The 17,598-nt window shown below is 41.7% G+C and overlaps 1 protein-coding gene across 3 annotated transcripts in view; it reads right to left on the bottom strand.

Annotated features, from left to right (window-relative positions):
* Positions 1–17,598, bottom strand: part of CCSER2 (coiled-coil serine rich protein 2) — a 198,143-nt gene that overhangs the window by 41,500 nt on the left and 139,045 nt on the right. For all 3 annotated transcript variants that reach the window (XM_073685860.1, XM_073685861.1, XM_073685859.1), the window contains exons 8-9: positions 11,996–12,082; positions 4,319–4,417 (exon numbers count right to left, since the gene is read on the bottom strand). In XM_073685860.1, the coding sequence (XP_073541961.1) occupies positions 4,319–4,417; positions 11,996–12,082 (186 nt within the window). The remainder of the gene's footprint in view (positions 1–4,318; positions 4,418–11,995; positions 12,083–17,598) is intronic.

Here is a 17,598-nt window from a genome sequence, read left to right as displayed (position 1 = left end):
CCCATCACTCTCCTTCTTGGTCAAATAGCCCTTACACAGCCTGGAGGTGTGTTTGGGGTCATTGTCCTGTTGAAAAATAAATGATGGTCCAACTAAACGCAAACCGGATGGAATAGCATGCCGCTGCAAGATGCTGTGGTAGCCATGCTGGTTCAGTATGCCTTCAATTTTGAATAAATCCCCAACAGTGTCACCAGCAAAGCACCCCCACACCATTACACCTCCTCCTCCATGCTTCACGGTGGGAACCAGGTATGTAGAGTCCATCCGTTCACAAATTCTAACAGTCTATTCAGTAGGACTATCACCTGTGTATCCACCAGACTTCTGCACAACACAACTGATGGTCCCAACCCCATTTATAAGGCAAGAAATCCCACTTATTAAACCTGACAGGGCACACCTGTGAAGTGAAAACCATTTCCAGTGACTACCTCTTGAAGCTCATCAAGAGAATGCCAAGAGTGTGCAAAGCAGTCATCAAAGCAAAAGGTGGCTACTTTGAAGAACCTAGAATATAAGACATATTTTCAGTTGTTTCACACTTTTTTGTTAAGTATATAATTCCACATGTGTTAATTCATAGTTTTGATGCCTTCAGTGTGAATGTACAATTTTCATAGTCATGAAAATACAGAAAAATCTTTAAATGAGAAGGTGTGTCCAAACTTTTGGTCTGTACTGTATACACACACACATATACACAATTTGTATAAAATGCTACATCTACATGATAAATATACAGTATATATGTATAGATATATGCATCTATCACATATACAGTAAAAAAGGAGAGAAGAGTGAAATCTCAATCTCCGCACAGTATTCTTCGGTGTATCAAGATGATTGTTTCAGAAGTAAACTGAATTTAAATGAATCTCAGAACTCTTGTGATATTGACTGCCGCCTCAGACTATCTGATAAGACTTGGAAAATTGCAGCTAGAGCTGATTAAGTGACAGTGACTGATACGTGAAGACCCATCTGTATTCTATTCCTGTTCCTCCAACTCCCACATGCTGTATTTAAAGCAGAGAGATTGCTGGCACTCAACATCTAGGACACAGTTACTGCAGTGACTTTTCTGCTAATTCATTACAATCCAGTGTAACTCAGTAACTGCTGAGAAAAAGTGTTCGCTTTGGAGGTTTACAATCTCTCTCAGGGCCACCTGTAAAGCCACCACAAACTGTCCTACAAATATAGGTAGCATTCATCTCTTTACAGTCCTAAGGATAAAAATCCAAAAGGTTGGCCCATGAAACTGGGTCAAACAAAACAGTTGGGTGTCTTTTCATTCTAGAAGGTGTTTTCCAGGAATTGGTGATAAGGTGGTCTGACCTGTAGGACCTTCACGTTCTGCTCAGCAGATCTGTCATCTGAACTTGATGCCTTATAGGAGGGTAGTAAATTAAAGATACAGATACTCCTGTCTGACAAAATGCCACAAGGAAAGAAAAATGGTGGGCTATGTTTCTGATTGAACGATGAAATAATACAGCAGCCATCTATCATCAAGGGGCAGGGCGGATACACGATGGTCGTATAATTGAGTCTGCTGTGTTTTGATCACTCCTATTAACCAAATCTTGGTTCACACAAAAAAAGAGTGTCCGTGTTGGGATAAAAAAACTGTTGGGGCTTCACAAGGAAACCCACAGCGAGACTGCCGCTCTCTAAATTACCCCAGAGACTTGCAGCCTGAACGGCCATCGGTGTGTAAGTGGGTTAGCCTCATTTGCTGGGGCTAATTCATGAGTGGCTACCCACTGAGGAACATGCTTCAATATATGGCATGATACTTTTCTTTTTTCCATGTTATGGGAGCGTATCGTGTATACCAGAGATGCCATCTGATTTATATAGAACCTATTTAGTCAATCTTTCTGTCTTTCTACATACAATGCAAAAAAATGAAGTAGTATCCAAGTGTTGTGAGCATGCCCCAGGACTACAACCCGTTGGTCCTATGGCAAACGAAAAAGGAGAAGAGGCAGAGCTCCAATAATAATGTAATAGAACGGACCATTTCATTACATCAACAACAACAAAGCTCCAGAATTGTTATTTCATTGGGGAATAAAATTATTACGAAAACAGACAAGTTAGGAGAGCAGGGAGATCCTCTTTGAAGGGAATCTGTCAGCAGGTTTTTATCTATGTAATCTAAGGACAACATGAGTTAGGGGTTAAAACCAGGGCTGTGGAGTCGGTAAGGCAAACCGTCAACTCCTCAATTTCCCTGATTCCGACTTCCGACTCCACTGCTCTGGTAGGAGAAGCTTCACTACTGAGCGTGTACATAAAGTGCAGCACAGATTCATCTCAACTAAAAGCCCAGATCCTTAGATCAGGAATAGAACCAACATTTATAGGACATTTCACAACTTTCCCAAATTCTTATGAAAACATTTCCAGCACATCCTGCATTGAACTACTGTACCTAATTTATTATATATTTTAGGAGCCGGTCCATTTTATACCGACTCCACCTAAATGGACACAGACTCCGATTCCACAGTCCTGATTAAAACACAGAATTCAGCGATGAGTCACTTATCAGGATGTGTGCTGTTTACGCACAATTAAGGTTTTATAACTAAGACATTATTATTTCCCTGTCTAGCTGCCTGGTGCCAAGTTGTCCAAGTCTGCCCCCTCCTTTGATAAGCAGGTCACCATCAATAGACAATGTACACAGAAAGCTGTGGTGTGGGCAGGGTTAGCTTTATGAGCTCTGCTACATGCTACACCTAAGAATTCTGATTGTGTCACAGCTGCTGCACCCAGTAGACTAAGTGATACATCATTGGAATCAGGGTCTCTTCTCTACATCATGCTGCTCTCAGATGAGGTAGCAAAAACCTGATGACAGATTCCCTTTAATCTCTGACATAGAATGTATTATGTCATATTGGTACTGCAGTGTCTGTAAAGTATGGATATGTCAAAATATAGTATTATTAAGCAATATTGTAAAAAATAAAAAACAAAATTTAGATTTTTTGATTGTCACACCTCCCCTAAAATGCCCTCATGCAGCTCCATCGGCAGAAAAATCAAAATATCTCAAAAAATGTGAGCATGTACAATAGGAAGTTACACCCCTTCAAGCGTAGAAAGAAGTGATCCAGTGGACATGCTCATGTAATTCTGGAGATACCAGGGGTGCTGCTGTAAAAAGAGGCTGCTCACACTGCTGTCCACCAGGTCTTTCTGATCGAATTCTGGTTATACCAGGGATGCTGAAATAACAAGAGGCCACTTACATTGCTGTCCATACCGTCTTTCTAATCTATTACTGGAGATACCAGGGGTGCTGAGGTAAGATGAGGCAGCTCAGACTACTGTCCACACTTCTTTCTTATCTAGTACTTCAGATACTAGGAGTGCTGAAGGAAGACGAGACTGCTCACACTGCTGTCAATCACATCTTTCTGGTCTAATCCTGGAGATACCAGTGGGGCTGAGGTAAGAAAAGGCTGTTTCCACAGCTGTCCACTCTATTTATCCGAACTAATATTGGAGACACCACAGATGCTGAGGTAAGAAGTGGCCACTGACATTGCTGTCCACCCTGTTTTTATGATCTAATACTGGAGATATTAGCGGTGCTCAACTAAGAAGAGGATGCTCACACTGCTGTCTACTCGGTTTATCTGATCTGATCTGGAGACACCATGGGTGGTGAGGTAAAAAGAGGCTGCTCACACTGACCACCACTTCTTTCCGAATGGCTGCAATTCGTGATAAGCGAACGTGCTCGGATGACGTGTTATCCGAGCATGCTCGGGAGTTATCTACCTTACAAACAGGCAATCCTTGCATGTGATGCGCCTGTCTACCGCCACAAAACATGCAGCTGCAGGGAGTCAAACATATTAACAGACCACGCCCAAGATACTCAGATAACACCCGAGCACGTTCGCTCTAGTTGCAATGCTTTCCATAAATCTTCTTAATTGGGTCTAATTTCCCTACTCAAAGACCATATGAAAGAAAGAGATAGGGCTTAAAATATAATAGACATAAGTTAAAAACAAGCTGTTGGTAGTCACATAACCTCTTCTGTTACACATACATAATATTCACATGGAATACGGTTATAAAACTTGTAAACATGATGAAAAGTTACTGAAGCAAAACAAAAAAAAAACACAAAAAACCCAACCTTTAACTACCAGTACTGGGAAAAGGAAAAAAAAAGAAAAAAGAAAAAAATCAAGAAATGGCATGACATGTTCAATGGTGAAAGTTGCTTCGCTTCCCTGTTAGCAAATATAGCATATAATTACAAGACATTCAATACATTACTCACTGAACTTCTCCTCCAGGAGGTCTGAGTATACTTGTCGTGCTGTTTTGGCTTTACCACTTTTGATTCTGGGCTTTCCTTTTGACATTTGCATGTTGTTTTCTTGAGGGGAGAGAACATATATATAAATTATAAAGGTTGGCCAACAGCTATAAGCAAGAAATGCAACCAATATGGCATTAGCCCATGTTGTACCAAAATAGAAAAATTGCCAGTATGCCTGTAAGTAAAAGGAACTTTTGAGCACAACAGATGCAAGTGTGATTATTGACACAGCTCTGGACAGGCAATATGGGGGAAGGGGCATTACAGTGGAGCTAACAGTGCTAGTAGGAGAGGAGAGCTGATAGAAGGGTTTGTAATGTGACACAGCTAAACTCTGCTGCCCCTTCCCCCTCATAAAGGTCTCTAAAAGGTTTGAGTCATCTGAAAAGTGTGAGTAATCTGTTATCTAGTCTATCAGCACTTTATAACCATGCAGGAGGTTAGACCAGGAGATCAGAGCTGTATCCTTACATTTTACACACTGAGAAACCTAAGCTATGATGGGGGCGTGTTCTTCTTTCCTTTGAGTATTGCTGCCTGCCTAAGAATGGTTAGCATCATAGATGTACAAAAAATACAAGCCCCAAGTGAAAACTGATATATCCACTTGAGCTTAACAAAAATTAACTCATTAGGTGTCAAATACATTGATGGCTAATATTTCCGTAATGGAGAGGCAAAATAAATAAAGTTTATTCCACTCTACAGTCACTAATACATCGTGTGTCAAGTTCTACATGAAAAAATTGATGAAAGATCCCTTTTAGACCAGTCTAAGGCTTTTGTAGAAAAAAAAATAAGCTGGACATCCCTTTTTAACAGTAGCTGTTTTGTCAACAAAGTTTACATGAATTAATAGAAGATAAAAATACAAAATTCTTTGTATTATATCTTCTCAAAGAAATATGATTCTTTCTCCACGTGGTAGCCACTTTTTCTCTTCCTTGAACTCATCATTTACTACAAAAAGCTTGTTAAATTTGCCAGCTCACTCAAGTAACAAAGGAGAGCAGCCTATGGAAGTTTATGGAGGGAAGAGGGCCTGGAGGCCATTACGAGAACAGAGGGAGAAGATATATTTTGCTGCAAGTCTCTAGAAATTGTATTTCTTGGTCGCCTCATTGGGGGACACAGAGAACCATGGGATAGTCTACTGCCACCGAGAGGCTGAACTATTACATTCTAAATGAAAATTGGCTACTCCCCAACAGACTATTTACGAGGAATGCTCGGGTCTGGATGTCCGGCTGCTGGTCTACTGTACCTCCTGTACACCATCTTCCTCCTTGCATATACCTGCTCAGGGGACCTCTGTAATGTCAGAAGAAAGTACAACCCCATCTGCTTGGACTCATGATCAAGCCCAGTCTGTAGCCATACTAATCAGGGTGTCGAGGAAGCTGGTTACTGTTGTGGAGTGTTTGCTAATGGTGGTTGCTGCCCCAGGAGCTTTGACCGCAATAAGTGAGTTAGACCCTCCTGCCAAGCCTCATCAGTATCTCATTATCAGTAATCCTCATCCTCCAAGTCTCACTCTCTTTTTTTTAACCCTCTCAGGACAGCCACCCCCCCAAGCCCGAAATCTAATGCCAATTCAAAGTCCGTGTTAGACCCATATCAAACGGGGACATTAAAGAGATGGTAGAAAGTCTGGTGTCAGCTGTTGACTCGTGTCTAGGGATGTTGTCAGAGGAGCCCCTGTCGTCAAAGTTTCTTTAGGAGAGGCAAGTGCATGGCTAGATCTTTTTTGAACCATGAGGAATTTGGAGATGTCCTACAGAAGGCATGGGAACACCCTGGCAGGCTTTTTCAAAGACGTAGTCGTATGGAGGTGTTACACCCGTTTCCAGTGGAGTTGGTGGCACCCTATTTGCTCCGCCTGTGGTAGATGATATCCCAATATCTTGCATATCCAGGTCAACCACCTTACCTCTTGCTGGGACAGCAGCACGTAGAATGTCTGTGGTTAAGTCCGCCTTTGAGCAGCGGACTTTGACATCTGCCCTGCTTTCGCTGCTACTTGGGTATCCAAGTCAGTTACTGCCTGGGTGAAGCATTTACAGTACAATATTCTGGCAGGTTCCCAGGAGGCAGACCTTGTGGATATTGAGAATCAGATTGCGCAGGCAGATATTTATGTTCGGTATCATTAGATGAGGCTGGATGTTCTGCCCAGGCGGCAAGAAACTGTGTGGCTACTTGTCGTATTTTATGGCTCAAGTAATGGAGAGCAGATTTGATTTCAAAGAAATAGCTTACAGGTTTACCCTTCCAGAGGTCTCGTCTGTTCGGTAATAAATTGGACAAAACAATTGTTGATGCCACGAGCAGTAGAAGCACTCTGCTTCTCCAGGCCAGGCTCAGATGTCCATTTTGAACACGGGGGGCTTTGCAATTTCATCCCTTACGTAAGTTTCCTGCACTGGAGGATTTCGGTCGTCAGGTCAAACCCAGAGTCTCCCAGAAGTAGAGGAGATCATCCTTTAAACCAGTGGTTCTCAACTCCAGTCCTCAAGACCCACCAACAGATCATGTTTTCAGGATTTCCTTAGTATTGCACAGGTAATATAATTCCATCACCTGTGCAATACTATGGAAATCCTGAAAACATGATCTGCTGGTGGGTCTTGAGGGCTGGAGTTGAGAACCACTGCTTTAAACCCACTCCCACTAGGCGTTTCCTTGGTTCAGGTGTCAGCCCTCTGGTTCCAGAGGCAGCAGACGAGTTAACATCTGACAGGCGGCCCCCACTCTGTGATTCATTCTGGGTAGGTGGCTGCCTCTTCCTCTTCAGAGAAGCATGGGTGGGGGCAGTCAGCGATTTATGGGTCAGAGAGGTCTCTTCTGCCTACAGAATAGAGCTGGTCACTGCCACTTCCCCAGTATAAGAGCCAGTTTCAATCAAGCAATATAATATAGTAATCGTGAAAATTCCTCCTTCAGAATATTTCAGAGGGTTCAAAAAGGACGGTTTGGTACGGCCTATTCTGGATCTAAGATGGCTGAACATTACTTCAGGATGGAGTTGCTTCTGGTCAGTCGCAGCATCCATGGAGGCCGGAAAGTTTCTGTCCTCGATAATTCAGGACGCCCATCTTCGTGTACCTATCTTTCTGGCTAAATAGCGATTTCTTCGCTTTGCAGTCAACCAGGATCACTTTCAGTTAAGGGCTCTTCTATATGTGGGGTGGCAACTGCACCCAGGGAATTTACAAAGGTCCTAGCCCCAGTCATGGCTTTGCTCTGCTGGACCAGGGGGGTGGTGGTAATCCCCCTACCTGGACGATATTCTGGTCAAGGAGCCTTCCTTTTTCCAGAATCTGGAGAGTTTGCAGATTGTTCTAGATTCTCTGGAACAATTTTGAAGAATTGTCAACAGGGCAAGGTTCGCGTTGGTACAAGAACAGCGGCGTCGGTTCCTAGTGATGATATTCGATACAGTTCAAGTGTCCATCTTCCTTCCAGAGTAGAAGAGGCTAGAGCTGCTATCCTCTGTCCGAATTCTGAAGAGGCCAGAGAGACAGTCTCTCCGATTTTGCATCAGAGTCTTGGGGAAGATGGTAGCAATGTTCGAGGCGGTCCTGTCTTCCATCAGAATTTACAGTCACTCAATTTAACAGCATGGCTGTTGAGGCCGCGGTTCTTAGAGAAGCGGGTTTGTCAGAATCAGTCATCCAAACCATGATCGGGGCACGGAAGCATTCCTAGCTGCGCATCTATCACCACACTGGGAAGACCTAGTTTTATGGAATTTCTCCAATGTCCTTTTGTATGCCTTTACTGCTCTTGTTCTTGCAGTCACGGCTGGAGATAGGGTTGGCACTTAGTTCTCTCAAGGAACAGGAGTCTGCTTTGGCTGTCTTATTTCAGAGAGATGTGGCATCCTGCCTCAGGTCAGGACTTCTATAACTTTTACAAGGGTCCACACTTTTACTTCTGCGGATGCAAGTCTTGGCAGGAAGATTTTGCAGGCGGCAGTTACTTAGGCTTCAATTTGAGCAAGAGCGGAGAGATTGGTGGTAACAGCATATAATTTATTTTGCCACCCCAGAGACAGCTTTAGGATGTCCTATGGTTCTCTCTGTCCCCCAATGAAGCAGCCTAGAAATTAAGATTTTTGGTACTCATCATGACAATTGTTTCTCGGTAGTCTTCACTGGGGGGGGCATAGCACCCACCCTTAGTTGCCTGGTTGGGCGTGTTATGTTGCTTTCTTTTCTCAGGGTGTAATTGAGTTATTTTTGTCCAAATGCTTTAATGTTTTTTTGTTTCTCAAACTGAGGGAGTGTGAGGTTAGCAGGCGAGGTATCATCTGCTGGGGAGGAGCCAATTTTCATTTAGAATGTAATAATAGTTTCAGCCTCCAGGTGGCAGCAGATTATCCCATGGTTCTGTGTCCCCCAATGAAGACTACAGAGAAAAAATTTTTACGGTGAGTGCCAAAAATCTTTAATTTCACCTCACCCCAGTGCTGGATTCAAATCGGCACTGCTCAGTACTTCTATATAATGTCTTTCGTGCTCCAACTACTTCTGTCAGTGTGCAACAGAGAGGCAGGAGACCTGCTTATTTTTAAATACAACACTTTGATGTATACTATCGAGTTGCTTCTGAGCGGAATCTGCCTGAAGAATGGTCAGGTCACTACTTTTAGCCACTTAATTTCTTTTGAAAGGGTGAGCGATTAAAAAAAGGTCAAAATCACTGAACATATGCAAGGCAGGTTGTCTTGACATTGCAATGTGTAGGTTCTTTTTTTAGTGACTTTATAATCGGGTTTAATGCGAAATCAGCCTGAAAAATATTTAGTGTAAACATTCCTAAAATTAGACAAGGAGCCTTCAGAGGGGAAATTTGATAAATTAAAGATACAAGTGATAAATGTCCAGGTAGTGTATTAATCACATGACCGCTAATTCTGAATAAGTCACCTGAAACAACAACTAGGCTATAGGCGCTCATTTATCTATCACTAGTCAGACACTTTTTTGTTTTAGAGCATCTATAGAACGCTTTAAAAGGAGGGAGGGTTAGGGAACTGCAACGCTGAATCCAAACAGGGTGAAGATAATCCACAGAAGGGCGCCGATCCCGCTGGTGAGCACAGCCATATGAAGAAAAGGAGAAAATCGGCGCTCCAACAGGTTTTACCTGTTGGAGTGCCGATTTTCTCCTTTTAGTTTTCTTTATAGAATGCTCTAATAAGCAGAAATTAGGAGATATTTTATACCATAGAGCTTCCTGACCAAGCGACTAGGCATTGTGCGCAGTATATATTTATTCCTGCCGCTGTGCATTTTGGCTATTCAGAAGAGCTATAAGCGCTCATGTCGCAGTATTGTTGTGCAGACAATAAGGAGTCAACACAAGACAGTTCGTTAGATGTTTGAAGCATAAGATATATTTAATATTAACTGTGTATTGTGGAACACGTTGGACTTTTCTATATGGATAGATAGCACAATAATCAGATCTCAGAAACCAGTGCTTATTATTAAATGAAATCCGTCAGTAGGGTCAACCCTCCTAAGCCGTGTGTATGGGCATGAAGGTCTTGGAAAGTCTAATAAAATAATACCTTTATATCTGCGATCTGACATCTTATTCCAGATAAATCCATATTTTTCATATATGTAATTGAGCTGTTAAAATCTCTGGCCTGAACATAGATTTCCCTAAGAATCTGCTTCCAGAGCTTATTCTTAAAGAGGTATGCCCATCTCCAAGATCCTATCCCAATATGTAGGAGGTGTAATAATATTAGCAAATACCTTCAATTAGAAATGTAGTATAGTTCTTCTGATTCGTTATATCTTTTTCCTCCTGTGCAGGGCATTGCAGTAAGTTTGATATTCATGGTTACGACGCCTCATATAGTTAGCTAGTTGCTAGTCGTAATAACCATGGATACCTGAGGTCATGCAATATCCTGCACATGACGAAAGAGACATACTGAATCAGAAGAACTATACTATATTTCTAATTGGAGGCATTTGCTAATATTATTATTACACCTCCTACATAATGGGATGGGATATTGGAGATGGGAATACACCTTTAATTAAAGGAGGAGGAGTTCACAGTGTGAGACATGTAACGACTGACAGTCTGCTCTCCTGATCACACTGGTAACTTCCCTTTAATTTAAAATAGGCTCTGGAGGCAGATTCTCAGGGAGATCTATGTCCGGCCCATAGCTCATTTACATATTAAATAAAGTGTGGATTTCTCTGGAACAAGACATCACATTGCAAGTATCAAGATATCACTTTATTTAGCGTCCTATGACCTCCATGCCCATATAGACGGCTCAAATTTGTGCTCAAATGTGTTTTTTAACTCGTTTATACTCCTTTATCTGCAACACAAAGGGTTGCTGACCAACCGATAAACATGCACTTTTTCAGAGGATGTTGTAACAGATTAGAATATGGCATAAGAATAGGATGTGTCACAAAAATAAGAGTATAGAAGCCAGGAGAAAAAGAGGGGGCTATAATTATGATAAGCCCTGGAAAAAAAAACTAAATTAGGGAAAAATTGTTACAAGAACGTAAACTAAAACGCAGGCTTTAAATAAAGACACCTACAAGAACGTTGAAGAACGTGAAGTTAATGCGGAATTAGATTATGTAAAGGAGTAAAAAATGTTGACATCCATAAATTGGTAAAGTGAGGCAGATGGAAGCAACGAGACGGCAGAAGACTTTTACAGAAGGAAATACTTAAGTGTATCAGTCAGCAAAACAGTTTTGTTCTGCACGACAAGCAATCTAGAACTGTCGAGCTTTATAGAGGAGACCCGGCCGAAAAAGAAGAAAAAAAGAAAGGTCTTCTGACAAAGCCACCCATAAAATAAATAGTACTACTCAGTGTCAGATCTGGTTGGGGAACTAGAAATAGGGATGTTCTTGATAAATTAAAATATCACTGTGTAAAATATTCTAGGAGCTGGACAGCATCCTTAAACTGCTCAATATTTTATACACCCTGAAATTCATTTACTAAGGAAGAGGTAAAGTAAAATGTAGTGAAATAGCTCTGTATGAAGAGATCTGCACCTTTCATCGTGTGCCCAGGTTTACGTAAGCTGGTGTCTGAAATATACTTATATACTTATTACACAAAAGTAATATTGTGCTCAAGATCTAATTCAAAAAATATTTTCTCTCCACTAAAAAGGCAAAGTATGCAGAGCTTCCGAGACACCAGCAGAGGAAAGGGGGGAGTTGGAGATTAAAGGCGCTGAGTCTGTATTCCCTATCCATATATCCTACTAGATAGAGATAAGGGGATTGCTTTGTGCAACCTCGGTCCAGGTCAGTGCTCTCTGGCCGAGTAAAGGAGAAGCGTAAATTTCCCAATCTTCTAGGTTCCCCGGCACAGCGTTTGGCTCACTGGCCTTGCGTGACGTCATCTGTAAGTCTCACAGGTTACGTCTCGCCAGCTGGGCTCACTCATTAGAAGCAAAGCCTGGGATCCTGGAGGGTAAGGAAATTCATCCAGCTTATGTCCACAACCAGAGAACCGTTCCAGCTCCATAGTACTTTGTGTGCCAGTCCTCCTGCACACAGCTCTGTCTAAATCAGGCCTGTATCTAGCCAAGGTGGAGAAAATGGATAAAGCTTTTCTCACCAGTTGTTCCTGTAAATGCTTAATTGTCTCATCCTTCTTCTTTGACTCTTCTTTCAGCTGTTGAATCTCTCGGAGAAGGTCTTCAGTCTTAAAAATGATAAAAGAAAACAAATATCAGTTTAGAAGAGAACAGTCCTTTCGACATTGAGCATGAAATAATGAATCCTTCTCGATTGAACACCAATGATTAGCAGTTTTAACCAACAATCTTATGTGTACGGGACCTCAAGACTGTACTCTGACATACTGAATCTCTGATACTCCCTTCCCACCATACGCAAATCACTGCCACAGTAGTCTGACAGCAATTTATTCCCTTCTCCCCATTTGTGGTTGAGTGAAATAACTGTTATATCAATTGAAAGATATATTTTCCCTTTATTACAAGATGGCTGCAACGAATAATTAACAGGAATTTGTCACAGCTCTTAGCATGGACACCTTTCTACTCAGCTGCGATATTGGATTCCTCTCATCAGGTCTTCACGAGAAAAAAGGATAAGAATACCCTTAAGATACCATAAACAGTCATTTAGTCTAAGTGGAGACCTAAAATAGTAGTAAAAATCTAACTCTGTTCACTATTGTACACTACTATAGAGATTTAAGGTGTCCATACACCTTAGACAGATGTGGCTCTTGACTCCTCCACACAAGAGTGTTCATGTGCTCTCTGAATGAAGAAGCTGGACTCCTCTAGCATGGGAGAACTGGCCTGGAGAACACAAGGAAATCAAACTGTCCCGTCATAGATCTGGGTCGATAGGTCGACGGATTTGGTCAACCATAATCCAAGATGTATAGAGATCTATATTGGAAACTCTTCTCCTAACCAGTAATTCAAAGTTCAACAATTAGCGCACCCCAAGGAAGTATGAATCCATAAAACTGTGCTAATATCACATAGATCTTTCTATGGTCTTGGTTAGTCCCGCCATTACAGTTTTACCTTAGACTAAAAATCTAAAATGATGACTCTTAGCTTGTTCATGGAGATCCTCTTACTAAAATAATTTTTTTTTAAATCCGCAGGCTGAAAGCAAAAATGTTGCGAGTGGAGTGCTGCGCCATGCTAATATGGCATCATGAATAGAATGGTGAGCGAGCACGTGCCAAATTCATGCCATTATGTCATTTTTCTTCAGAAAGTAAACCATCCTGACTTGTCCATCGTGTTCACGGTCCTGCACTACTCCTGCATACACTCCGCTAATAGAATCAGTGCAGCTTCTAAGTATTTAAGCGGCTTTTAAACTGAAGATTCTTCCCCGAGAAATTACAGCCAGAGAAGAACGCTATAATGGACATTAAGGTCATGAATAATGGGACGATAAACTCAAGGGTCACTTTTTGGCTATTAAGTCTCGCATACTTCTCTTTTCCAATGAAATGGATGTATCTATTACCAGCAAAAAGCAATGGATTACTTAGTTGAACAATGGCACTGAAGAAGACATTATTCTGGGCAGTAATAAGAAGAGTGGAACTTTACGTCTAATTTGCAGCCAATTTATGGGTATCTAACAGCATGAGGTACTGTGTACTATCGTCTATTCGTGATTATCTATAAAAGCTATGGTCATATGGCTTGTACTGACTGACCTACGAGAACAAGACGCACCAAATTATCTATGTAATGATTGCATGGTACAACGATTAGAGCTGGGAAGTTCATCGCGTTTAATTCTTATACAATAATTGCTTAGTTTACAGCTTATAAACCATATGTCGCATTGTACCATATAGTATTAAGAAAGAAACTCAAGATTTTAATCTATTACACAAAAAAGTAAAGTAAACTAATTTCTAGGAAATTTTAAAAACGATGTATTATCAGATTGAACAGATAACAGATTTAACGTGTTATTCTCATGTCAAAGACTTATGGACTATCACGCCAAGCCATAATGTATGATAGACGCTTGTCCCAGTGCTGGGACCTGCATATACTTCAAGAATGGGGCCCAGTTGCACGTAAGGGACACATTATCAGGACTTTCATACAAATGAATGGAAAGAGCCACTGAAGCACAGCCACCTCTCCCCCGACCGTAGTGCAACAGAGCCCTTTTCTTAAGATAGATCCATCATAAATTGATGGTATACCCATACAGGCAAAAAAACGGGAACAGGTCAGCAAAAAAACAAACGGTAATTACCTGCAGCCATAGTGGTAATCTGAAGGTAAATACTGTGAAATAGGGAGCAGCAAGATTCACCCCTATAAAGTGTTATGAGCGTTGTATCAGCCTCCTAATGTAGTCTGTAACGAGGTCTTAATTCTATAAATGTGTTTATGCATTTGCTGCAAAACTTGAAGTTTAATCTCGGCAATTCTGTCCTCAGACGTAGCCCAGGGGTGGCATCGATCATCTCTGCACTTTGTGGGCAAAGGGATTGATAAGCCAATGTGTGCTCCGAGAACATGAGCAAAGGGATTGTGTAGTGAGTGCTCACTGTCCACAGCCCCGACACCGCCCAGATGACTGAAAAGGAGAGGCTGCAGGGAGAATGGAACTTCATTTTTTCTCTGCAGCCGCACATCCAATTAGATTGATGGATATTTTTAAGACTGTATTTACGTGCAATTTAGCACTATGTTTGCAGGTAAATACAAGGTTTTCTTTGCACTATTCACACTAGCAGCGTAACTTTCATCTATAATGGAGTCAAAAAAGCAATAATGGTTCAATTTTAACCTATGTGCATAGAGTAACTTTTAGACACCGGCGCAGCCGCACAGTTTTCTCAAGTGATACTGCTTAGGAACAACGTCGCAGTTACATAGTTACATAGTTTATAAGGCCGAAAAAAGACAAGCGTCCATCCAGTTCAGCCTATTTCTTGTGCACTGCAGCTATTCCGCAGCGTTGATCCAGGGGAAGGCAAAAAAAAAACATGCGGTATAGGCCAATTTACATCATTGAGGAAAAAGTCACTTCCCGACACCAATCTGGCAGTCAGATTAAATCCCTGGATTAATTAACTATCACTAAGCATAAGATGTAATTTTATTGTTCTCAAGAAAGGCGTCCAGGCCTCTCTTGAACTCATTAAGCGAGTTGGACATCACCACTTCCTCTCCCAGAGAGTTCCAGAGTCTCACGGCTCTGACCGTAAAGAATCTCCTTCTATGCTGGTGCAGGAACCTCCTTTCCTCCAGACGCATAGTGTGCCCCCTCGTCTTTGTCACCATCCTTGGTATAAACAGGTCATGGGAGAGATCTCTGTACTGCCCCCTGATGTATTTATACATGTTTATGAGGTCTCCCCTAAGCCTTCTCTTTTCCAACGTAAATAGGCCTAATTTTGACAACCTCTCTGGGTATTCTAGTCCCTCCATTCCCTTTATTACCTTAGTCGCCCTCCTTTGTACCCTCTCTAGCTCCAATATGTCTTTCCTGAGCACCGGAGCCCAGAACTGTGCACAATATTCTAAGTGCGGCCTTACCAGCGCTTTATACAGAGGAAGAACAATGTTCTCATCATATGCCCCTATTCCTCTTCTGATGCATGCCATGACTCTATTTGCCTTCGCAGCTGCTGCCTGACACTGGGCACTCCAATTTAATTTGCTGTTAACCAAGACGCCCAGGTCCTTCTCCATGTCAGATTTCCCCAATGGTTTCCCATTTAATATGTATGGGTGACTGCTGTTTTTCTTTCCCATGTGCATGACCTTACACTTATCGGCATTGAACCCCATCAGCCATTTTTTGGCCCAACTCCTCAATTTATCTAAATCCTCCTGTAGCTGTGCCCTATCCTCATCTGTATTAACTACTTTACAAAGTTTAGTATCATCTGCAAATATTGCTATTTTACTATGCAACCCTTCCACTAGATCATTAATAAATATATTAAATAATATAGGGCCCAAGACAGACCCTTGAGGCACCCCGCTAGTAACCCTGACACACCCTGAGCTTACTCCATTGATAACCACCCTCTGCTTTCTATCACTCAGCCAGCTATTTACCCACTTGCACACATTATCCCCCAGACCAAGCATTCTCATTTTATATACCAACCTTTTGTGTGGCACGGTATCAAACGCTTTGGAGAAGTCAAGGTATACAACATCCACTGACTCTCCCCGGTCCAGCTGTGAGCTCACCTCCTCGTAGAAGGCGATCAGGTTTGTTTGGCAGGAGCGATCCCTCATGAATCCATGTTGATATGGAGTTAGACAGTTATTATCATTAAGATATTCTACAATAGCATCTCTAAGAAATCCTTCAAACAATTTACCCACAACAGACGTTAAGCTGACTGGTCTATAGTTCCCAGGGTCACTTTTAGACCCCTTTTTGAATACTGGTACCACATTTGCTTGGCGCCAGTCTAGTGGGACAGTCCCTGTCCATAAAGAGTGCTTGAATATAAGATACAGCGGTCTGTCTATCACATTACTTAATTCTTTTAGTACCCGGGGGTGTATGTCATCTGGGCCTGGTGACTTGTCTATTTTGATATTATTTAGGCGTTTCTGAACTTCCTCCTGGGTTAGGTGGGTGATATTTAGCGGAGGGTTTACTTTATCACTCTGCATTTCCTCCGATAAATTGTTTTCTTTTGTGAAAACAGTGGAGAAGAAGCTATTGGTTAGGTTTGCTTTACCCTCATCGCCCTCTATGATTTTACCCAGGTTATTTTTCAATGGGCCAACTCCATCAGTTTTAATCCTTTTACTGTTTATATAGTTAAAGAACAGTTTGGGATTCGTTTTACTTTCCTTGGCAATTAGTCTCTCTGTCTCCTCTTTTGCTATTCTTATTTGTTTCTTACAGATTTTGTTTTTTTCCCTATAAGATATTAGCGCTTCCTCGCTGCCTTCTTGTTTAAGTTTACCGAAAGCCCTTTTTTTGTTTTTCATTGCCCTCTTGACTTCCTTATTTAGCCACATTGGTTTCCTCCTATTCCTAGCCCTTTTATTCCCATAAGGTATGTACCTTCTACAGTGACTATGTAGGACTGTTTTGAAAATTTCCCATTTTCTATCCGTGCTCCTATTACTAAAGATACTATCCCAGTCTATAAGGTGAAGGGCATCTCTTAGCTGAAGTTCAGTGTTTTTGTGACTCCCTTGCTGGGCACCCTACTGAAGCACATGTGGAATTGTATAATGTTGTGGTCACTATTTCCCAGGTGCCCCCCGACCTGCACCCCAGTTATTCTGTCTGGCCTGTTAGTTAATATTAAGTCTAAAAGGGCCGTCCCTCTAGTTGGTTCCTGCACAAGTTGTGACAAATAATTGTCTTTGATAACTGACAGAAACCTGTTTCCTTTCTGAGATCTACAGCTTTCGGTTTCCCAGTCTATATCGGGGTAGTTGAAGTCCCCCATAATAATCACCTTGTTATTTTTTGCTACTTCGTCTATTTGTCTCATTAATAGACTTTCCGTGGCTTCTGCTATATTTGGTGGTTTATAACAGACTCCTATGATAATTTTATTCTTGTTTTTTGCCCCATGTATCTCCACCCATAAGGACTCGACCTCCTCATTTCCCTCCCATACATCCTCCCGTATTGTAGGCTTTAGACACGTCTTTACATATAGACCGACTCCACCCCCTTTCCGATTTCTTCGATCCCTTCTAA

Source organism: Phyllobates terribilis, unplaced genomic scaffold (genome assembly GCF_046119375.1).
Source record: "Phyllobates terribilis strain yellow unplaced genomic scaffold, ASM4611937v1 Scaffold_5__5_contigs__length_657084704, whole genome shotgun sequence".
Lineage (NCBI taxonomy): Eukaryota > Metazoa > Chordata > Amphibia > Anura > Dendrobatidae > Phyllobates > Phyllobates terribilis.
This window is presented reverse-complemented; position numbering and strand designations above follow the sequence as displayed.